Source organism: Lycium ferocissimum, chromosome 5 (genome assembly GCF_029784015.1).
Source record: "Lycium ferocissimum isolate CSIRO_LF1 chromosome 5, AGI_CSIRO_Lferr_CH_V1, whole genome shotgun sequence".
NCBI classification, from domain to species: Eukaryota; Viridiplantae; Streptophyta; class Magnoliopsida; order Solanales; family Solanaceae; genus Lycium; species Lycium ferocissimum.
In genome coordinates this window covers 9,039,238-9,063,557 of record NC_081346.1, presented here as the reverse complement: position 1 = coordinate 9,063,557, position 24,320 = coordinate 9,039,238, and the positions used below count along the sequence as shown (strand labels likewise).

General features: G+C 34.3%; 2 protein-coding genes across 2 annotated transcripts; one reads left to right on the top strand and one right to left on the bottom strand.

The window, feature by feature from the left end:
• Positions 1-464: 464 nt before the first annotated feature.
• On the bottom strand, positions 465-1,943 carry LOC132058168 (protein JINGUBANG-like). The gene has a single exon (XM_059450719.1). The coding sequence runs from the start codon at positions 1,653-1,655 to the stop codon at positions 468-470; it is 1,188 nt and encodes a 395-aa protein (XP_059306702.1). The 5' UTR covers positions 1,656-1,943; the 3' UTR covers positions 465-467.
• Positions 1,944-13,917: 11,974 nt separating this feature from the next.
• On the top strand, positions 13,918-24,320 carry LOC132055850 (alpha-N-acetylglucosaminidase-like). Its single transcript, XM_059447850.1, has 19 exons — positions 13,918-14,301; positions 14,512-14,588; positions 15,415-15,626; positions 15,719-15,840; positions 16,863-16,948; positions 17,300-17,394; positions 17,970-18,051; positions 18,273-18,379; positions 18,490-18,520; positions 19,569-19,686; positions 19,952-19,999; positions 20,233-20,343; positions 20,986-21,087; positions 21,545-21,643; positions 22,028-22,138; positions 23,006-23,250; positions 23,331-23,568; positions 23,643-23,721; positions 23,905-24,320. Exons 1-19 carry the CDS (start codon positions 14,077-14,079, stop codon positions 24,159-24,161), a joined length of 2,445 nt encoding a protein of 814 aa, XP_059303833.1. The 5' UTR covers positions 13,918-14,076; the 3' UTR covers positions 24,162-24,320.

Genomic DNA, 24,320 nt, shown 5'->3' with positions numbered 1-24,320 from the left:
TTAGTTTTTTCCCTCAGTCCACTGCTAGGTAAACTGTGTGAAATTAATTTTCAACAGGACGAGTTTCCGGTATGTGAAAACTTAATTCGGTCCACAGCTAAAAATAATCATAATTAATACGTAGGACTTTATGAGGGGTAAGGATCAACCAAGTTGGTTCCCAGTTTAAGAAGCATAATTATTTCATAGTGATAGTCTTTTTCAATAGAATAATCCTGCAATATAATCCAACTAAAGAAGAAAAAAGTTAAAATTTGTAGATATTTTCTTCTTTTGGTCACTTGCCCAATAATCTAATTATAAAGTGCAAAATATAATTATACAGAAATATTGAACTGGCAAATATGGAACATGCGCAAGTTCATCAGACAAATCTATCAGCCAACAGATACGTATCTGGAATAAAAATCAAAGAGAAGAATCATTGAGTGTTTCAACAGCCTTAGAGAAGAGGGGGATTTAAACCTTTATAGAAGTGGAACAAAAATCTTCCAAACCTTGGTTTCACCATCTAGACTAGCAGTGTATAGGACATAACAAGAAGTTGTATCAGATGGAAGTTGTTGATCACTAGTCACAGTCAAGCACTTCACTGGTCCACTGTGTCCTTGAATAACACTAAGACAAGAGTAGCATCTCTCAACCCCTCTCCACACTCTCACTGTTTTATCTGCTGAACCACTGCACACCAAATCTGCAACCACAGCCAGACACAATATGGACTTTTTGTGACCCCTCAGTGCACCCACCAGCACCATGTCACCGCCTTCATCCTTCTCCCATACTAATATTGACCTATCACAAGCACCCGAATATAAAACAGAATGAGTACTACTTCTCCCAACTGCTAGTGCATTTACACCAGATTTGTGTTTTTCTAGTGTACAAACTAGTGAATGTTTTTTCTCTTCAAATCCCTTTCTCCAAATCTTGATTGTCTTGTCAGCTGATCCCGTAAAGACATCCCCATCATGTGATATTTCTAGAGCGTTGATAGCGTCATCATGTGCATTTGCTACTGACTCCAAGCATTTAAAATCGTTGGTTCGCCAAATTTTAAGTGTTCGATCCCATGAAACAGAGTAGAGGAACGACTCATCGTTCGAAAGGGCTAGTGCTGAGACTGTGTCAACATGATGCACCCATGTGGATTTCTTGTGGCGCCTGATCTGAACGTGGTTCTTTGGTATCATAAATTTAAGGGCTCTGTCACTAATTATTGGGAGAGTGGACAAATGAACAATTTTTGGAGTATCTGAATTATGGTTTACGATTCTCCAGACTCTGATTTTGTGATCTTGATGAGCACTAAAGACCTTATCAGCCAAAATTACTAGGGACTTCACTGCACCTTTCCCTGCTATAACTGTGTCAATTATACTAGCATCTAATGTGGAAATTAGAGCTCTTTGCTCCCACATACAAATTTCTTTATCAGAAGAGCCAGTAAAAAGGAATTTCCCTGCAAGTACAAGGGAAGATGTATAGGAATTCTCTCCCTTAACAGTGGCTATGCATTGATGGTGAGTGTCAAGATTAAGACATAAACTCTGATCATGAGATAGTGAATTGATTGAAGGAACTGAATGAAAACTTGGCTGTGAATCTAAATTTGAGCCACTGCTTGAACATGAAGTTTGGTAGTAAGGCATCATTCTTCATTCCCATGAATTTTAGGAGATGACTTTGATTTTTATGTAGGCAAGAATGGAGGTGGGCAGTGGCTGGAAAATACAAGTGGGAAGGATCTTGTGAATTGTTTGGTTGATCATAGAATAAACATTTTTGTGTCTGTCTTTCTGAGGAGTAAAGAAATTAAAACAGGCTTCTTTAATAGAAAATGGGAGCTACTGTTATTATTATTTCTTGAAAAAAGTTTTATTATGTACCTTTTGTTGATTGGGGAGTTTTTTCCGCATCAATGACACTTGAAGAATAGGTCCACCAAAAATAAACTAGACAAAATTTACTTAATTGTCTCACAAAGGTTTCAACTTGCATGAAGCAAGGTTTCTTGCAAGAACAGTGTTGGTCTATAGTATGAATTATGTAATATTAAATGGATGACCGCTTTATCTTTTCATTTTCATGATTGGCTAATTGAAAAGCTAAACCATTTATCTATTTCATTATTGCCCTGTAGTTTGGATGGTTATTAGTGTCTTTTGCACTTAGAATGCTGGAGTGTTAAAACAAGGTCAAAATGTGGACTTCCAGAATGAGGGGACCTACCATGGGTTCGTCCGAACTCAATAGCTTTAGTTTAACACTCGTCAAAATGCGGACTTCCAGAATGAGGGGTGACCTACCATATATTTTATGAGTTTGTCCGAACTCAATAGCTTTGATTTGAATCCTGTATATGTGTTAAAAAAATCAACCAAACAAGTATAAGTTATAGATTTTGATCCTAATAAATCAAATACTATGGGTTAGAATCCCGAACTCGAACTCATAATGTTCAAATCCTACTTTCGTCTTTGTCCAGAAGAACTCGAAGGTAATTTTAGTGTCTATTCAATGAAAGGGACTTAGCTAGTTGCCTTCCATTAAAAGAAAAAAAGTGATTGGTAAAGCAGCAAAGTTAGGTACTCCCATTAACCCGCCAATTATCCTTCTGTTCTCTTTTTAATTTCTTTCATCATTTAAAACAAAAAAGATGGAGAAATAACTCGCCATCTTAGTTGTCATGATAAATTATGTGAAAAGTTTTCCATAAGAGCGTTTCAGCTCAGCATCTGATTGTAATTATGGAGGACAGTTTTGCTTCTCTGGATGTGCCTTGCACTAAAATTTGCCGTTCACGTTGCCAGCTTCTCAAGCGGCACTTAAATCAGCCTGGAACATGAACCCAGCTACATTATCTTATTTTTCTAATTTTACCTTTTTGTATTAATTTAATTTCTTCCAACCATATCACATGATTTACTTATAATGCTATGTCCCAAAGATCATTTAAAAAGAAAAAGAAAGACTTGACTCAAAACTTAAAAAATTAGAGATTGAATTGGTAGTCCAATGTTGATCACTTCATTCTTGAACGCTACTTAGGTACTACTTAAAATCTCGCTAAGGGCGTTTTTGGTGTGGAGAAAAATATTTTCTCATGTTTTGTTAGTAAAAAATTTAGGGAAACATTTATTTAAGAAATGAATTAAAAATAAAGAAAATGACTTCCCTGATATGAGTAAGGAAGATATCTTGAAAGTCTACAAAGAGCTAATTAACTGAACCTAAAAGTATGACCTAGCAGTCAATAGAGTACAAACAAGAAATGCGAATTGATTATTTTTCCAATTTGTCTAAGCAAAATTATCTGATATTTATGATGAAGAGAGATAATTAGAAATGTCTAATTGTGCAAGTCGGCACCAGTATTATAGAAAGAAGAAGTCAACGAATAGCTAACTACAATGGTCATCATTGAGGGCATGGTATTGAATGTGATCCTAAAGAGATAGGACAATGAACGAAACCTACCTACCAAATTAGGTTTTGCTTAAAATAAACAAGACACTATGGGACTGTGTCTCTCCCTCAAGGACCTCAAAAGGGAAGGTACTACTATATGGATGGTAACATCATAGGGATGGATTTTGCGCAGGAGTTAAGGCTCTCATTATTGACCTGTAGCTATCAAGTGTGTACAAATTCTTGGTTAGATATTTATCGAAACACTTACAATAGGAACCTTATTGGTTCACTTGTTTAATCTTGTTGACAGGAATATAGGGAATTGATTGTTGGAATAAATTACACGCACAAAAAAAAGTCACCAATAATTTAAGTCTTTGTTCTTTGTTTTTTTTTTTTTTTTATGTTTCTTAATAAGATAAAATATGCTTTAAGATATGTACGTCATTTAGTAAATCTTTCGATTTCCTCTTGTTTTGCCTTCAATCAATAAAGAAATATAGGTTTGGAAATTAAAATATTTTTATATAGGAAATGGATTATTCATCAGTCATGGAGAATTTTAGTAGCTCAGTTGGTTGGCTACATGAACTTTCATCTTGTTAATGAGAGTTCGATTCCCCCACCTTATTTTTCCTTACCCCCATTTTTTCTAACAAAATATATATATATATATATATATATATATATTCATCAGTCCCTTCTCCTTATTCTCCTTTGCAAGCCCAACTAAAGCTAAGCTTGACCTACCTCCACAAACCCTTTTTCAGTTTAGTTTAATGTTTAGTTAAACTCATAAAAATAATTAAGGAAGTAACTTTACTATTTTTGTCCACATCTTGATCAAAATATCTAGGGAAGGTATATATTTGGGTTCTAATCCATCAAAGAAATTAAGTCTGGACTTCACGTGAGCTTCTTTTTCCAAAGAAAAGGGTTACGATTCTCTGCTTACGTGACAAACATGAAAATCGACTCATCAAAGTACTAGCATAAAAAAGTAAACTTTTGTTCAACGGTATGAATAAAAAAAAATCAGATGCAGATATCAGTGTTATTAGTATCTCAGAATTCTTACACTTCTAAAGAAACTTAAATTATGTTTATCAAGTACTTTAAAACCATTAGCTACCCAAAGTATAACAATATATTTATGTGTGTCTCTGTGTGTGTGCGCACAACCAAGGAAATATATAATCGCATATAACAGTTGCAACATGCATTTTCTGTGGTCCTTCTCTGAAAGAGCACATTCATTAGTAGTATCATTAGTGAAACCGACACTAGAAAAACATAGTAACAAAGAGCAAAATGAAATGAAAATTATAAAAAATAAATGTAAAAATAAAAAAACTGAGTATAATGTTTTTCTTCATCCTCACCATCATCTCTTTATTTCAGTTTTTTTTTAATTAATTGAATGGATGAAAAAAATTCCAAGACGTTATATATAATAATGTTATACAAGATAAATTTACAAAACAAAGGACCGTAGATAGTGATACACAAAGAATCACAAGATCAAATTTAAAAATCTATAAATATTCCAAACTAGGTATTACCGTATTAGTACGTCGTCAATCACCAATTCAATGAAGACGATTTGGTTGCTAGCTTGAAATATTTCGATGTCGTTTCTGCCTGATAAGTCATGAATCATGATAAAAACAGTATTATATTTATTTTTTTGGTATAAACTTGGATTTTTGATAGGTATTCAGGCAATTATGAAGTTCCGAGGGAAAATTAGCATAAGGTTCTAGTCCAAAGGTTCCCCAAAAAAGTCATCTGTATGATCAAACCAGTCAATATTTACTAATATCATATTGCCAACACACTAAGCGGTGTTAGTTACAAAGGAAATATTTTCCTTTCGTTACTTATTTTATAGCGCTTGTTAGGTAAATAAAAATATTATTTCAAGAGCATTTATATATAATCAGATCATATATGAGTTCGGGTGTGGGGTATTGAGAAGTGTCGATGAGACATTCAGCATAGAATGCCGCTGAAGGAACTTATTATTTAGAGAAGATATTTTTCAATACATTTTGACCAATCAAACAAGGTAAACTTTAAAATAAAAAAAATAAAAAACTCCTCCATACCAAACACAGAATCTGTCCTTGAACTGCTTTTTTATTCTTTTATCTTATCTTTAATTTCTGGTCACATGCTAATTATAAACAATTATAGCTAGGTGATACCGATGTTCAATTAACTAAATAGGAGTAGCATTCATGTATTGTCTAAGGAACCAATCTTAGGGTTAGGCTTAGCTAGCTAAATATGTAAGTGGGATTAATTTAGTACTGTATTCCACAAATTAGGCATCGCCCTAAAGTAGATTGATTCTGCAACAGTTATTTGCTTTCCCACTTCAAAACCGACTATATAAAAGTAAAAAAGAAAGAAAAGCATACAAGAAGCGCTAATTAGCTCGCAATCTCAATTCTCAGAGGTTGAGAAGAAAAATTATACTGCTTAATTACTCCATTCTAATTTAGGTGGCCCCATAATTGAGCATAGACTTAATTAATTAGTTAATTACCTTTGCACTGTCATTAAAGTTTAACTTATAATAACATGTTACTTGTCATTTTTACCTGAAATGTTAAAAGAACAAGGTAATGTAGTAATATAATAATTAACTCATTAGCTTAATAAAGAAAGGCATCAAATTATTTGCATGAACGAAGGAACAAGGTCAGGGGTATAGAGGGGAGTAGTATATTTTACAAGTTCATCTGAATTCAGTAGTTTTAGATCAAATATGATACATGTATTAAAAATTTCACTTAATAAGCATAAATAATAGATTTCAAACCAGTAATAAGCAGTGATAGAATTTTGAATCTTGAAAATGTAAAGTTAAAATCCTAAATCCGTCTCAAGGTTACATTGATCTAAACCAAAAAGGAAAAAAGAGTTCATAAAATTAACGAATCTTTGACAATTAAACAAGAAGATATAGAGGGATCGAGGTCTTGACAAGTAATCTAGCTATCAAGGGAGAGGTTGACAAATTAACTAAACCTGCCTCCCAATTTGTTTCTACTTTAGGTTGTTAGTCTTAGGTTAGGTTTCTTTCACAGTACAAAATTTTATGCATTCCTATCAGTCCCCATGGGTGGATGAATATGATTACTGGATTGGAAATTCGCCAGACACCTGGCTCTATTATTAGGTTTATGTCTCTCTCTATATAAGCATATCAAGGCCTCTTTCGTCCTTGATGTTGCTTGTGTATTGCTAAAAAATTTCGGTAGTACAAGTGGATTATACAATTGTCGGAGCAATGATCTTTTTATCACATTATTCAAATTCCCAGATGTAATTGGATGAGTTTATTAGGTTTATCTGTAAGTATAAGATAAAGAAGTCGTAATTGGATGAGTTTATTACGGTTATCTGTAAGTATAACCTAGTAATTATCATTGTTATTAGGACTCATTATACAACTATTAATTTCCTTGAAAAGAAGAGGATATTCATAATTAACTTTCAAATAACCCACTCCTGCATCTCCATTTGGATGGCGTTAGTGCGATTTTTCATGTCAATGTCTCCGTTATTTCGTCAAAGAAATGGTACCCTCTTTACTGGCATGTTTTGTGATAGCGATGCTTGCTTTTATTCAATTGCAATTACTTTTACCATCCCAAATTCAATACACGAGAAGTCCAAAAAAATCTAGTAATGCAAATTACAAAAGTATTACTTTGATTATGATTATGATTATGATTTAAATGGATCACTAATTAGTAGTGAAGCCTTTCAAAAGGAATGCCTGGTCAGAGATATCATATATGTTGAACTAAAATTAATGAGTAAACAGAGGCGTATTCGGGATTTGAAGTTTATGGATCCCTATAACAATAATCTCGACCTAATATTCAATAATGATCAGGTTCACGGTAAAATATTTATGGATACTTAATAAATTTATGAAACCACTTGTCATACACTAGAGGAAACGCCCATGAGTAAATCTATATATAACTAGGCATAGACAAGGTGATCTGACATTTCTCTATGGCCTAGAATGCTATTTATCTTTTTTCTCCTTTTTTTTAATTTTATCCCTTTTATTTTAATTTATGTGATATTTTAAAAAGTCCAAAAAAGTACCTCATTAATTTTCTAATAATTGCACGTTAACGTTCTCTACTATTATCATTAAATAGTCACATTCTTGCTTTGGCCGGTTACAATTCTAAATCTAAGCTATGGCTTTTCATTTTCCCTAATCTTAGGTGAATAAAGGTTATCTTCTGATTTTTTTTTTTTTTAAATCAATCCAATCACCCAAGAAAAGATGAAATGATTCTATTTGTCCATTCATCAGTAGTGAATTAATCAGAAGATATTTTCAGGTAAGTTTGGGATTGTATAAAAAGCTAGTGAATCGTGTCTGTGTACACTAACAAAGCACGGTTCCATTTACACATAAGACGGGGCAGACTACAACTCTTCGTGTTATTAGGTATGTTCGGAGTCTACTTTCATTTTGTGGAAGTACAAATAATTTTGTTAATGGTTTAATGCTTTTTGGGCTATCTTTGACGATGTATCTAATATATATATACACAACAATATTGGCAGATATGCTAATATGGAAGCCGGTGGAAGATCTTAAAGACTAACTGTGCTCTCAATCTAGGAAATTAAATAAGGTCACGTGTGCCATGTCAATTATTGCAGAACAAGATCGACATAGAGCAAATGAATATTTTGATACTGATGAATAACAAAACAAAAGAGTTGCTCAAGATATAATGTAAAAGCATAATATAAGAACACTTCAACATGACATACTAACTTGTAATTGCACAAAGTGTGTTAAATTGATTTCTTAAAAAGGTGATTTTTCCACCATTGCGGCAGGTTGATCATTCTTCCTTTTATGAACTGCTTGTAACTGATTTCTGCTATTTCGGATAGAAAAATAAAATATAAAATAGCTTTTGCAGGAATGTGTTTTAAATTGAAGTCCGGCTTATGAAATTGAAAAACTTGGCACCAACGTGTATAGGAAGGGAGGCTTCATCAAGAATAACAAGGTTCCAGGAGTTCATTGAATGATAGTATCTTACACATCTCCAGTTAATTTTTATGTTTTGCTTTTTCATGTTCATAAATACTACTAAATTAGTAGGGCTGCTTCATATTTGATCTAATATGCTTCTCACACTTCGTTTTGTCAATTTTTTTTTTTTTTTTTTTTGTATAGGATGTTAAAAGAATCATGACGATATGTTTGATTTGTGATTATTGTTTTGCTTTAATAAAAATTATAGCATTACTATTCAGCTAATTTTGATATTTTTATCACAAGACGTGAGCAGAAAGACATTAGTTAAACATATATGCATGAGAATGTCATTCGTACATTTTTAATTGCTCGTGGGGCTGGAGCACCAAACGAACCCACCCCAAAAGTTTCCATCATTTACGGTATTGACGAATGATCTTCTTTTTTCATAGCTGGGTGAGTCATGGTTCCTCTTTGGTTATTTTCAGTTATTGGAGACTGCATGTGGAAGCTTTATATCTACGTCGTAGGGTCAACTAACTTCTTTTTTTTTTTTTTTCCTTCCAATGAAGGATGTGGGGAAAAGTCATATCGATCACTCCAAGTTATGGTAATTTCTTCTAGAGATGGTGTCATGACAGCAAGTTTGCGCGTACTTTAATTAACTATTTTATCTAGCAGCTACTATTTGTCTATTGCCAACACAAATATCAAGATAACTTTGTTAACCAAGCTTAAATAGAACGGAAAAAAAAAGACATAATTCTTTGGCGCCGTTTGAAGTCATGAGATGAAATCATGTTTGGACATGCAATTTGAATTTCTTAAGTTGTATTTTTTTTTTTATAGATCTAGAAACCCCACAAGTTGTGAAAACTATCAAAATATTCTCAATTTTTATACAATCTTACCAAATGATGATTAAGTCATAGTTATATAACAAAATTAATAAGCTACTCAAGTGCTTTTCTAAAAAATACAACATCAATTGATCAAAATTTAGTTCAATAAAAAAGAAAATTTAACATGAATAGTAATGTAACTACTCTTTAATATAATTCTCTCACATGGTAGACATAAATAAAGGTTGGTAAATGGTTGGTGTGAGTAATTGCTAAAAATATCTACCAACTTATGGTCTTTTTTTACAAAATATAAATTTATGAGTCATGTTTTGGATTTAAAAATTTTGAAATCATGGTTTGAAACCCCAAATCATGCCTTTTTGGATGATTTGGATTTCAAATCATGGTTTGAAACCCTGAGATGAAATGCATGTCCAAACGCTAATTTCATCTCTGAAGCGATTTCAAATCGCATGTCCAAACGCCTACTTTGTCTCTAGTAAACCGTGAACTTCGATCTCAAGTGATAATGTTTTATGAGCTAGCTCTGCTTATCCCCCATATCTGTTTCAGCAGGAGTTTATGTGGTCTTCAAGAATCTTTTTTCGACCTTTGAGGTGGTCCGTCAAGTCCTCTGAACTCTAGTTTAGGATAGTCAAAATAAAGGCGGGACTTTCCTATCTTTTATTTTCCTTTTTCTTTTAAGAGATGTTGTCCTTAGATCTGATTTCTAATGAATTGAATTTGCAATCTATTTCAGTCTAACCTTCGGCTTTGGCTGATTTGCCTTTCCTAGCTAAGCTAGCAAAATGGGAACAAGTCAATCACAAATATAATGGTTTTCTTTTTTTTTTTTTGGCCGATTTGAGTGGATGAGAGAGCGGGGTTGCATTGCTTTGCTAAGCACCGAAACAAATTGTAGAAATATATCTTACTTTCCACGTCAAATAAAGATACGAAGATAGATTGAATCTGCAAAATGTATATAATTATGGTAATTGCTTCCCTACATTACATCAGGGAAAAAGGATCTGGAGAAGCACTTAACAACCAAATCAAGAATAAAGAAATCTAGCACTAGAACAACTTGAGTAATAAAGTATATTCTGGAAAAGAACCACAAAAAGGAAAGATGACGGTACTAGATCTCACTGAAACCTTAGTTCTCCCCGTGATTTCCAAATTAATGTCTACTTGTCATTGTGTGTTCTTATAGGCTGCTTCAACCCATAAAATATTTCATTAATTTTGTTGCTCAAGCATTAGTATTTTCCTCCAAAAAGTTAACAAAATCGACAGTGTAATTTAACAAGCACGAGAAAAGTGGAATAGCAGTTATATGAAGTTATCCAAGCAGAGGCCTGCTCATCATACTTATATCTAAACAAACTAGTTTCATGAGGCTCGTGCTAAGTCCAGGCCCAAACTCAAGATATAAAAATAAATATTTTAATTAGAAAAATATAATTTATGTTAGTAATAATTAAATTTCAAATAAGTATATGAAAGGAAAATTTTCATTTCACTCCTTTAATATCTTAACTTTCTTTTTAATGAAATTATTTACTTCAACTCATATGGGGAGTCAGAGTTTGAAGTTTATGAGTTATGAACTTTAATTTTTAAGTTATTTAATTCTAAATTAATAGTCTATACATATTTAATGAACTTTTAAGACAAATACAAAATTTGAACCAAAGGGCTATCGAATCCGATCAAACCCTTAGCTGACACTCTAACTCCGCCCTCCTTCAAACTCATTTTGTGTTTAAAATATTAATTTTAGTTAACCAGACAAGAGATTTTAAAGATAACACGATCTTGGCTGATAACATTGTCTTATTTTCAACACTATAGGGCATTTTGATAATTTTAGTAAAAATCTTTGTGAACACATATGAGCTCATGCATTAAAGTATAAATATAAAGTAAAAGGAATGCCTACATGTAAGTAAAAGAATATTTAGAAATTGAGATTCTCAAATTTCATAATACAGACATAAAGTAAAAGAAATGCTTACACTGTAAAAATCTATAATAAGCAACAAATGAAAAAGGAGAAAACGAGAGAACAACAAGAAGCAAAAATATCAAGCGAAGAAATGACTATTTTTTGGGTTAATAGATAACATCAATAGAAAAAAGTAAAATAGAAAATAAAGTGGAGTTGATGTGGCTGCTCCTCTCTTAAAAAGAGGTCTCGGGTTCGAGCTTGGGTATGAAAAAAATTATTGGTAGGGAGCGCTTCCCCCGATTGGGCCCTATGCGACGTAAATTCGGATTAGTCGAGCTCCAATGCAAATATCGGATACCGAATAGAAAATAAAAAATAAAAAAAGGTAAATTAGGTAGGGGTTCGATAACTTTTGAAAAATAAATCATAAGAACAAAAAGTATTTTTTTTTGACTTTATTAAATAAGTTCAGGACCGAAAAGTAATTAATTAAAAAGTTTAACATTTTATTGGAAACTTTTATGAGGATTACAAATATCCTTTGGTTGTCCCTTATACATAGTAATAATGACTCGAGCCAAGTAGTGGGCTACTATTTTCAAGCTTCGAATACAAATCATGAAGGTGACAGAGAAAAAGAAAAGAAACGCCAGTTGGGTGAATTGCAGTTTTTTTTTTTTTTGTGCTGATTGCCCTTCATTTCGGGTGGTCTTTAATTTTTTTCCTTCGTCTAATACTCTGAGGTTCTGGGTTAAAACCCCAGCTCAGTAAAAAAAAAAAAAAAAAATTCTCAAGGCAGAGTTAATTTTACCTTCAGGCTTCAGGCCAAGATTCTGCCTTAAGGCACAATTTTGTGAATCCAAACTCTACCTTGCAAATTTTTGACTGAGCGAGATTCGAATTCGAAACCAAAGAATTTTGAGCGAAGGTCAAAAATTAAAGACCACTAATTTGAGGAGCAAAAATTAAAGACCAACTCCCAACGAAGAACAATCCTGTAAATTGCCCTTGCAGTTTTAGAAGTGCATCCGTCGTTCAGTATCTGTTGGGTGACATGTGATCCAATTTAAAAAGCCCAGTTTTAAACACTTTTCGGGCCTGATAGTTTGGACTTGCAAAAGAAGACTGAGAGAAATTTATTGGGAATTTTACATAAATGACTATACTTTAGGGGTTTAAAATTTGTATTCATAAAACGGTCTAACTGTATTCATGAATACAGCGAATAAAAAAATTTCAAAAATTCTTTTCACTGTATTCAAGTCATATGTATTCAACTCAGCTGTATTTATGTCAAATGTATTCAACTCAGTTGTATTCATCTATAGCTACTTTTACATTGTATTCACTTTATTATATTTAAAAATAAGTGGTATTCAAACAACATAAATACAAAAAATATTGTATTCAACTTGTTGCATACAAATTTTTTTTAGTGAAGGCAGCAAGTAATACACTAAAAATTGAATACATAAAAACATAGATACACTAAAAATTAATAAAAACACTCAAAAAAACTGAATACAAAACAATAAAGTGAATACAATCTAAAAAATTAACCAAAACACTGTAAAATAATGAATACAAATGCTCCGATGATCCGGAGCAAACAACAGAGAGAGAGACGGTAGTCAGCAACAGCAACAACAACAACAACAACAGCCATCACTGGAGCTTACTTCTCCGGCGAACCACAACACCAACCAAATCTGGAGGATGCATAGGCGGTGGTCACGACAGAGCTTCGACGGCAATGGGAGGCATGGCGTCGCTGCTAGCAACCAGATCTGAGGGATGCATCGACAGTGGTAACGACAGAGCTCCGGCGTCGCTGCTAGCAAGGTGAAGAGAAAGTATCGGGTTTCGCCGAAGAAGATGACCGGCGGCGGTTCCGTCGGAGAATAGAGAGTGAAAGAGGAGAGAGAGTTGAGGGAGGAGAGAGAGAGAGAGGGGGGGGGGGTTGAGGGAAAACACGATACAATGAAATAAGAGGAGAATATATATGTGTGTAATTGATATACCAAATTTAGCTATAAGATGTAATTAAAGTAAAACATAGCTACTAAATATAATTACCTACTAGTGTTTGCCACACAATGTAGATTTCTCAAATTTATTTACTACTACATTGTTTATTGAAGGTAATTTAGTGAGTGTCCTTACTTTAGGGTGATCTTTAATTTTATCCTCAAAAATGATGGTCTTTAAATTTATCCTTCGGGCGAAGTGCACGTGTGTTCATGCAAAGGGCCAAATTTGAAAAATTCTGCCTTACGATTTTTTTTTTTACTAAATTGGGATTCGAACCCACAACCTTGGGGTATTAGGCGAAGGGCAAAACTTAAAGACCACCAATTGAAAGGACAAAAATTAAAGACCAACCCAAATGAAGGACAATCCGCGCAAAAAAAAAAAAGTTTATTCAATCAGACGGCTACAGAATAAAACTTCCTGAAAATAGCAAAAAGTTCTACTACAATTTTGCAGGCAAAGGACTAAATTGATCATTTAAAAATACATTATGAATTATTTTTATTATATTTATACATTAAAAACCAAATAAACCAAAGCCCATACTGGTGATCACTTTCGTACTTGACCTTTGGCGCTTGTTTAAAAACGGGAATTACTAGTATCTTTCATCACGCCCTATGGATTTGATAAATAAATAAAAAGGAATCTATCATTGTATACTGGTTTGGCCTGCAAAATTTGTCTTCAACTTCCACTCCATTGATACACTTCCTTGTCACTACAAATCAACATGTCTCTCATTTCCACTATTATAAACCTCTTATTCATCCATCACTTCAATTCAGCAACTCGCAATGGATATTTCCATGATCCCCTCTTTAATTTTCGTGTTCTTCTGCGCTTTCTTCTTTTATGTGGCTAATTCTTCGACCCTCGGAGTCAATTACATTTCGCCACTTGTTGAAATTCAGGATAGGGAAAGGGCACCTTCTTCAGTCCAATTAACTGCCGCCTATGGTGTTCTAAATCGTTTAATTCCCTCTCATTTTTCCAGCTTTGACTTCCACATCATTCCCAAGGTGCTTTTATAAACTCTTACTCCCGTCATTTCAATTTATTTATCTTACTTTCCTTTTTAATTCATTTACTATAAAAGAATGTTTCCTCCGCAATTCTTTAATTTCAACATTACACCTGTCACGTTTGAAAGACATTTTATATATATTTAGTTTAAGGTCACATATATTCAATTTGCTTTAGTTGGTGACTAAGAAAATTTATTCCTGTAGGAACATTGCGGTGGGGAATTTTGCTTCAACATAAGCAACCACCCTGGTTCGGCTCGAGACAATTCTCCTGAAATTCTGTAAGTTACATACTATTTTATTTATGTTGCCAATTACAGTGGTTTACGATAATATCATGTCGTTATCCTTTAAATACCGATGGTTTAGTGCTTCTTTTACCTTCCCCTTACATAAGAATTCACGTGCCAGTTATTTTCAGTGTCTGGAGAACAATGAACTAGTTCTCGACTTCTCGTAATCTATTTGGCTGTATAAAAATACGATATACAGTAACTAGTAGTATGATAATATGTCCCAGCATTCTGTATTCCTGGTCAAGATAACTTGTCAAAGCTCTTCATTGACTTCTGACAAACAGTTAGATGCGTAAGAATCTATTATGCATTTGGTATGGAGGAAATATTTTCCATTTATTCTGCGGAATACTTGAAAAATGTTTTACCTTGCGAAATCATTGTTCCAACAGTAGGAAAATACAATATATGATATCGTTTCCTTTTAGCTCTTCATTCACAATTGTATATTGAGGATCAGTATATTTGTCTTCTGTTTATGTCTTCGCCTGTTTATTATTCTATGTCATAAAAGTGATGATAATTGAATTAACTCTTGTCTTAACATGGATGTGTTATGCGTGAGTATGGTGTGTAGAGTGCTCTATGAGCTCATTTTGTGCTGAACATATATTATTATTGCTGCTCAGCCATTGTATTTCTGTTATGTCTTCAGCAGAACATCTATAATAATACCATAACAACACAAAAAGAAATACTTTTTCTCCAGTTTGGTTAGACTTAACAAGTATTAATCTCCTTTTTACATATTTACTGCTAACAATAGGAAATTGTGGATCTCTATTATTAAATCTATCTGGATATTACACAGAATAAGTGGAACTACAGCAGTAGAGATATTGTCAGGTCTTCATTGGTACTTGAAATATTGGTGTGAAGCACATATATCATGGAGCAAAACAGGTGGAGCACAATTAGCTTCTGTACCTAACCCTGGCTCGCTCCCTCCTGTTCAAGATGCAGGAGTAGTGGTAACGAGACCTGTTCCCTGGAGCTATTACCAAAATGCTGTCACATCGAGCTGTAAACCAACTTTTCTTTTATTTTTTAGACACTTCTTGAGTCCTCTCGCAGACCAAGAGGTTTTCTTATTTTTTGTTGATTGTTTGTTCTAGATACATTTGCCTGGTGGGATTGGGAAAGGTGGGAAAAAGAGATTGATTGGATGGCTCTCCAGGGGATCAATTTGCCATTGGCTTTTACTGGGCAAGAAGCTATATGGCAAAAAGTCTTCAAGGTATTTTCCTTTGACTCTATGTCTCAGTTGAAGGTTCCTACTTCTTACTGATTTATGTTGAATAGGATTGACAGTCTTTCATTTCACTACATTATTTCAAACTGGGAAAAAACATTAGTTAATAGTAATATGTTTCCTGTTACAATTTCTTAAGAAGGTGTTTTTTCTAAACCCATTGGAGACTATTTAGCACATTCCAAAAGGACTTGGAGAATTGTTATTACTAATTTAGGAGTATCGATTTATGGTTGTAGATCAAACAAACAAAAAGGAAAGAGGAGAGTCAGTTATAGTTAACAATTTTGTTAGAAATCTAAAGGTGCAGATGCCTAGTGAATGGTTCAACTCAAAATGTTTGATACAGAGAAATTGAAATGTTGCTTAGGTTGACTTGGTGAATTATCTGACTTTTTGAATCAGCCATGAAATTAGCTATTAGTATGTAATTAAATATTTATCTTTGGACATATATCTATGTCTACTGAAAAAACACGAAGGGTAATTGATCAAATTCATGGACGTTCCTATGAGGAAACGCTTATGATACTAGAACTCACACGCTATCGATCATGTTATCCCATTTTGAAATTGGGTATGCAGCAGCAAATGCTAGTTATAACATGGGTTCCAGCGAAGCCAATTTATTCATAGTAAAGCCGAAGTTAGTACTGATGAAGGGCAAATCCAATTCTTGACAGTCTTATATCAGGCAAGATGCTACTATTAATTATATGAAAACTAATTATAGTCTGCACTTTTACCATGTCTCTGGATGTGGACTCTTAAAACTAATAAATGCTCCATTTTGACTTTCAAGATACTCCTTCAACTTTAACTCTTCTGGATATATTCATCGTCGTGCATGCTGAAACTTCTGAACTTGAGTATAACATTAAGCTTCTTTCTTGATGTAACATTGGTCTTAAGTGTCAATTATCAGAAAAAACATAGGTCTTAGTGTGTCGTTTATTTGGTTCATTTTGCGCATTTATATTTTTGACAAATGGTTTGTATTTGTGCAGCACTTCAACATTAGCAAGTCACATCTGGATGATTTCTTTGGAGGTCCAGCATTTCTTGCATGGTCACGTATGGGAAACCTACATCGGTGAGCTTCTAGTAATTGACCTATCTATACTATTTTTGACAAATGAGTTCTTTCTGCATCATGCATTGTAAATACTTGAAGATTTTATCATAAAATTTTATCTCATCGAAAATTGAACATTTGTATTGCCCATAATAAGTCACAGGATATTTATGGTGTTATGTTTACATTTTTAGTTCATTCAGGAACTAGTTTCTGCTGTTTCGTGAACTTATTTAGCACTGCAAATCAGCTTATAATATATCTTTTTGGCATTTAACTTTGTTTGATAACTGTCACTTTTCTCATCAGCAATTTGGCATGTGCGTTCTTGCTACTATGCTATTCTTTAATTTTCATATATAATGACAGATGGGGTGGTCCACTGCCACAAAGTTGGCTAGATCAGCAACTCATTCTGCAGAAGAAAATTCTTGCCAGAATGCATGAACTAGGGATGACTCCAGGTACAGCTATAGTTTTGAATCTTTCTTAAACCCTCCTGCTTTTCCTAACTGAGAATTCATAGCCCAAGACCTTATTACTCAAGCTGCATTTTATCCCCAGTTCACCAGTATACTGCAGGATTCATCATGACAGATGCTTTTGCTCTTTCATTAAGCAATTTTACTGATTGGGTTTAAGGTTTGTTTCAAAAGATAATTTGTGCGGATAGGATAGCCTGATTCAAGCATCTAAGTTGTACATAGCTCTGATGTAGTGACATGGCTTTTACTTTTTATCAAAAATGAAAACATGAGAATGAAAGCCAGCTATAAGGCTTCTTTTATTGTATAAAGAAGTTAAGCTTTCATAAAACAATTTTATGCTTCATGTGGATTATGCTTTACATATATTATATTATATATGATCTGGTAACCTGTTTCTTTACTTAATTCCTAACACTTCCCCGAATGTTTAAAACAAATTAAGGTATTGCTAAAAACTTTACCGCTTCTATTAATCATATATAGTGTGTGCTGGACTCCTATGTTTTGTTGCCTTGGTAAACTAATGTTGAGTTGATTTTGTGATCTTTCAGTTCTTCCAGCCTTTTCTGGAAATGTTCCGGCAGCACTGAAGAGCGTATTTCCATCAGCAAAGATAAATCGTCTGGGGAACTGGTATATTGCACATCTAATTTAGCACAAAGTAGTAGATTGGTGATTTAGAAAGGCTAACACATCCTTACTATTATCTTTCCTTTATTTCCTTTCAATCTCTCCTTTAAGCAATATTGACCTGACCATGCACCTGGGCTGCCGATGAAAATTAAGTGCAATTTTCTTAAGCATAATCCTACAATTTTCTGCTATTTATTTACAGTTAAATTTTTGGGTTTCAGGTTTACTGTGAACAGTGATCCAAGATGGTGTTGCACCTATCTTCTTGATGCAACAGATCCTTTGTTTGTTGAAATTGGAAAAGCATTTATTGAGCAACAGCTAAAAGGTATGGTAATAGAAATGTCTGTCACCATCAAACCAACCACCATTTCATTTTGATGATTTAATTGTTTCTGTTCTATTTTTTTCTTGTTTGTGCCAAACTATGATGGTCAGAATATGGAAGGAGTAGCCACATATATAACTGGTAAGTTGTTATAATTCCATTCTTGTCAAGTAGAAAGATTGATTTACTATCAGTGATGTCGAGTTATATTGTTGTCCCACATGGGCTGTGTAAGGGACACCAAAGCGGCCATCGCCTCAAGGTTTTAGGTTGAATCCTCGGACTCCTTCATGAGGGAGAAGTAAAAGATTCATTCAGAAAGTTTATATTAGTCAGAAACTGTACTGGGGGTAGTTTTGCTCACTTCAATAATAGTTACGAGACAGATTTCCATATGCTAATATCTTGTTGTAGCACAGAGATCAGTAGGTTGCTAATACAGTAATCAGAAAGCTGTAACTGTACAAATTAATTCTGGACACTGATTGATTACTTTAACTAGCGATTTTTTATGATATTAGATTTTCTACATTCCATGTTCTTCAGCAATTTTCTACTGCATCACTCGAAAATATATTTCTGATATACTGACTAAAAGGATCCATTTTTACCTCCCAGTTCCTCTGATACCCAATGAAAGGAATAAATGGAAAGCGAAACTGACAGGGAGACAGAGAGAGTGAGGTGCCAGAAAATGAGGCCACAGAAGATTTTCTGTGTTTCGCTCTGGGGTTCAGGTTGGGAAGGGGAATCATAACACCAACTTCACTCCTTGCTTTTTTGTATTTTGTAGTTTGGAATCAATTAGGTTATTGTACTATGTGTGTACCAAAACCATGACTTTGGTTCACACTCCTTAATGCCAAAATTTTACTTCTACTATGTCATGTAATATTGAGAACTAGTCGCCATAGATTGGTCATTTTCCATGATCATTCACACCTTCAAATATTCAGAACCTGTTAAACTCTCTACATGTCAGCATACTATTTCTTCATCTCCATTTTGGAGAGTCTTCTTAGTTCTTTCAGTAGACATGATCTCCAACTTTGCGGCATCTTTCGTTCATAACCAAAGGATGACATACTTGCACTAGAGCTGTTCTGTGTAAGTCATCATGTGGCAATAGCCTACCTTTGTTGCCTTGTCCAATATTGTCTTATGCCAGTTGGAAAATGTCATATTGCAGTGATACCTTTGATGAGAACACACCGCCTGTTGATGAAACGGATTATATCTCTTCGTTGGGTGCCACAATTTTTGAAGGAATGCGAAGTGGTGATCGTGATGCGGTTTGGCTAATGCAGGTGAAAAGGCTTAACTTGTTGCATCTCTTTGCAGCAGACTGTCTGATGATTTGAAAATATCTAACTTTTATGCCTACTGGTATCTCAAACTCATATTCAGTTAATCTTGTTTACTTCTTCATATGAGTATTAATTTAGTATCCTGGGTTCACTTTGACTTGAATCATTAAATTCTTATAGTCTACTCCTCACATGGAGCACAGTTTGTTATTTTTTATCTTCTTCTTTCTTCTTTATAGCCAATCATTTTCCTTCTGTTTTCCAGGGATGGCTTTTCACATATGATCCTTTCTGGAGACCTCCACAGATGAAGGTTGCCCATCTTAGTCTCTAGTTCCCTCTTTTTCAATATGATAATGTTCATGCTGATTACTTCATCAAATGTTCATGCTGATTAACTGAAGCATATTTCATATCGTCATTAGCTGTTTGATATTGAGGCATGGTAGTATGAAGCTTTGGATAAATTATAGAATGCATAATGCCTCCAAAGTTTTGCTCTTTGTGTCACTTGAAGTATTAATTATTCACACGCTCTATTTTCAGGCACTTCTACATTCTGTTCCTCTGGGCAGGTTGATCGTGCTTGATTTGTATGCTGAAGTAAAACCTATATGGGCTACTTCAAAGCAGTTTTATGGCACCCCATATATCTGGAAAGTAACAATGCTATTTTTCTGTTGTGTATTGGATGCAGTTTTCAATGTCATCAAGTTCTAGATAGTCATTCCAATAGTTAGCATGCTATTTGCTCAATTCATCTGTTTCATCTCACTTGGAATTAATCTTAAGGTGGGTTTTTTTCGGCTGGATATGCCATTTACTTATGGAATGACTTGAAAGGGTGTTAGTTTGGATATAGTAGAATTTAATTGGTTTGCTTAACCTATACATTCTGGACTGATGCTCGGAAAGTAGTTAATTAGACTTATTTCTACATGCATAAGGAATATGGTAGGTCATACTAAACTGCTTTCAACAATAAGCATGGCTAACCTTCATTCTAAGAGCATTAGAAAGCATCCAACCTCGGCCATGAGATCCCTAGGAATTCAGCTGGTGTGCAAGAATCTCAGAAAACAGGTTTCTGGAATAAGTGGACAGTAATTTTCACATGTCTTGAAAGCAGTTCATGGCCTTCTTACTCATTCTAGAGATGATATACTGAATTTTCTGACTTTCTGAGGTTGGAGTATTTCACCAGCATTAGCTCAGCATTTTTTAGCTCTAGCCACCTGAATTTTGTCTTTTAAAATTAACTTGGTTTGCATTGACATTTTTCTTTTCAATGTTCGCAGGTGTATGCTGCACAATTTTGCTGGGAACACTGAAATGTATGGAGTTCTTGATGCAGTGGGATCAGGACCTGTTGAAGCTCGTACAAGTGATAACTCAACCATGGCAAGTTTGATTTTTCTCGTATTAGGTTTTCATTCTGTTTATAACCGTGCACACAATACATAATTATAAGGAGGTTGCCAGCATTTTCGGATCCTTGATATCATAAACTGTTAGGATCTTTGAGCAATGTGCCTGGGTTACTTCCAATGCTTCTGTCCAATTCCATCATTATCTTGCCAAAATAATTTTGAAAGGATTTCGAAATATAACTCTCTGGTGGTGCTTCCTTGCTCATAGGTTTAGAGATTACAGGGTTGCTTAGGTGGTCTGAGTATATTTTTACCAGATTGTTTGTTGCGTTGGTGGTCTTGGATTTGGATCTATAATACTAATCTATTAGGATCTTGTTTCATACCATTAAACTTTGTCATGTATCTTATTTCTTTTGTTCCTTTCTCCGTTTCTTACTAAAAAAATTCATGCATCTCACTCTTTTAACTTTTTAACTTGCCTAAAGGTTGGTGTTGGGATGTCAATGGAGGGCATTGAACAGAACCCCGTGGTGTACGATTTTATGTCTGAAATGGCTTTTCAGCATAACCCAGTTGATGTCAAGGTAAGGGAAGGGTTTTATATATAACCCTGGAGTTTAGTAAATTAGACCCTCCACTCTGAATGTTCTATTAGCATTTCCTTTCAATTGTCAGTTTTAACAATTGTATGGTAAAAGAACTTTGTTAGCTAAAAGAAAGTGTTGTAAGTCGAAGCACCAAAATCCATCGCTCTTAACTTTATAACCTTTCTCCTCTCACTTATTCAGTTTGAATAAGTAAAAGATAAATCCTAGAGCTGAAAGATAAAGCAGATTCTAGAGCTGAAAGATAAAGCAATTCAAACAGCATGTTTTGTGTGAATTGCCTTCTGTATAGTATTGTTTTTGAAATGGTAATTGTTGTTGCATGTGCAACACCTAATAAGTTGATTAAACAATGTCTTGTAGGTTTGGATAGATCTATACTCCGCAAGACGCTATGGGAGATTTGTTCAAACCGTGCAAGATGCCTGGAATATTTTGTATCACACCATCTATAATTGCACCGATGGTGCTTATGTAAGTAACCTGTTTATTGCTGCCTTGTTCTTCCAGTGAGAGGTGCTTATATAAGTAACTTCTTTATCTTTGCCTTGTCCTTCCACTGAGAGGTGTTCTAATTAGGTGTCATAGTAAAGAACCTAATGGAAGCATCGTTTGCACTTGAAATATGATATCATCTCCTTTATAACTGATATAATTAGGTGGGGTATTTCAAATATGCTACTCTGGATGTATGGTCACAATTTAGCGATTGGAAGGAAATTGGTTTAGACAGATTATTCATGACAAGTGTGTGAAGAACAATTAGGATGGTGCAAGTTGCTAATGGAGAAAAGGAAGAGTAATGTCATGTCAAAAACGATAGAATCTCCTAAGCACAGTACTCTTGTCTAACTCTAATTGTCTGCAAACTGGTAGTTTGATGGAGATAAATCAAGTCAGGTTGTTCCATTTTGTATGTGGGGACTATTTCCAAGACAACATGGTTATAGTTGCTCTTTTAATGTATTCCTAGTGTATTGCCTCATTTCAGTATTGAAATTCTAACAAAATTGGTGCTCTCGGAAATGCAAAGTTACCATCTAGGAAAGTAAACTGGTTTGTTTATTGTCGTTTTCATACTATTGTCGTCCATCACTAAATTAGTGCATTTGTTGGAACTTTTTTGGTACATAACATGCTAAATATGATTATAAACGTGCATGCAAATTTGTGCACTCACATGCTATATTGCCTCATTTCACTCTTGGCTTTTCGCTGCCAAGACAAGAACATGCATCAATCTCCAGAATACGAGAATGTTTTTAGCATCATGCATTCGTTGCCTATATGCTACACGGTTACTTGTTTACTTTGATCATTTCCTTTGTGATTCTGGTGCAGGACAAAAATAGAGATGTTATTGTTGCATTTCCAGATGTTGATCCAAAGTCCATTTCAACACCACAAATAGTACTAAATGATATCCATGAACAATATGGAAAAGGATATTTAACAAGAGCTGTTTTGGAAGAAGCAAGTGATTCCTATGATAAACCTCATCTTTGGTATTCAACGTCAGAAGTTATACATGCACTAAAACTTTTCCTAGATAGTGGAAATCAACTATCTGACAGTCGTACTTACAGGTCTAATATTCTAGTCTTAAGTTTCCTTCTTTGTGTCTTTTTTTTACTTAGATGATAGTTGTCCCTTTCACTCTTCTCAGGTATGACCTCATAGACCTGACAAGACAAGCTTTGGCAAAGTATGCAAATGAATTATTCTTAGATGTTATACAATCATATGAATTGGGTAATTTGCACAATGTTGCACGCCTTAGCCAAAAGTTTCTAGGCCTTGTGGAAGATATGGATATGCTTTTGGGATGCCATGATGGATTCCTTCTAGGACCTTGGATACAGAGTGCAAAGAAGCTTGCTCAAGATGAAGATCAGGAAAGACAGGTAGAGGTCTTTAACTTAAACACCTTTCATGCATAAACCAGGACGATCTTTTAACTTCAATGGACAATTTGCAGTTTGAATGGAACGCAAGAACTCAGATTACTATGTGGTTCGATAACACTGAGGTGGAAGCTAGTTTGCTTCGTGACTATGGTATGCAAAATAACCAAGCCTGTCTTATCTTACATATCCATGTTAGTCTTTGGGGAAGTTTATTATTTGGAACCATAAATGGCACATCCCAAGCTTTGACCTACTAAGGTCTTAACTTTTGGAGGAATGAACTTTGTTATACACGGTTTTTGTCTACTCATTTTTCGTCCTCCTTTTCAATAGGTAATAAGTATTGGAGTGGGCTATTACGAGATTACTATGGTCCTCGTGCAGCAATTTATTTTAAGTATCTGATAGAAAGTTTAGAAGAAGGCAATGGCTTCAACTTGAGAGCTTGGAGGAGGGACTGGATCAAGCTTACAAATAGTTGGCAAAGTAGCAGAAATGTTTTCCCTGTCAAAAGTACAGGAGATGCCCTTAATGTATCACAGTGGCTTTTTGAGAAATACTTGCAAGATTTGGGATCACACGACCACTAAGCTTCCTAATGGATATTGTAATATAGATGTCCCCTGCTCTCAATATATCCCATTTCGGTTTCTGCAAGAAAAATATTCATCATTATTGATCGCTGTGCTACTCCAATGTCAAGCAATTGTAGTTCTGACGAATGAAATGAAAGCCTCTCTTTAATTTCA

What these genes read in the sequence shown, in the direction of transcription:
- LOC132058168 (XM_059450719.1), bottom strand. Translation starts at nt 1,655, where the DNA reads ATGATGCCTTACTACCAAACTTCATGTTCAAGCAGTGGCTCAAATTTA.
- LOC132055850 (XM_059447850.1), top strand. Translation starts at nt 14,077, where the DNA reads ATGGATATTTCCATGATCCCCTCTTTAATTTTCGTGTTCTTCTGCGCT. An exon ending in CGTATGGGAAACCTACATCG is followed by an intron (nt 16,949 to 17,299) that starts GTGAGCTTCTAG and finishes ATATAATGACAG; the next exon opens with ATGGGGTGGTCCACTGCCAC. An exon ending in ATGGCACCCCATATATCTGG is followed by an intron (nt 20,344 to 20,985) that starts AAAGTAACAATG and finishes AATGTTCGCAGG; the next exon opens with TGTATGCTGCACAATTTTGC.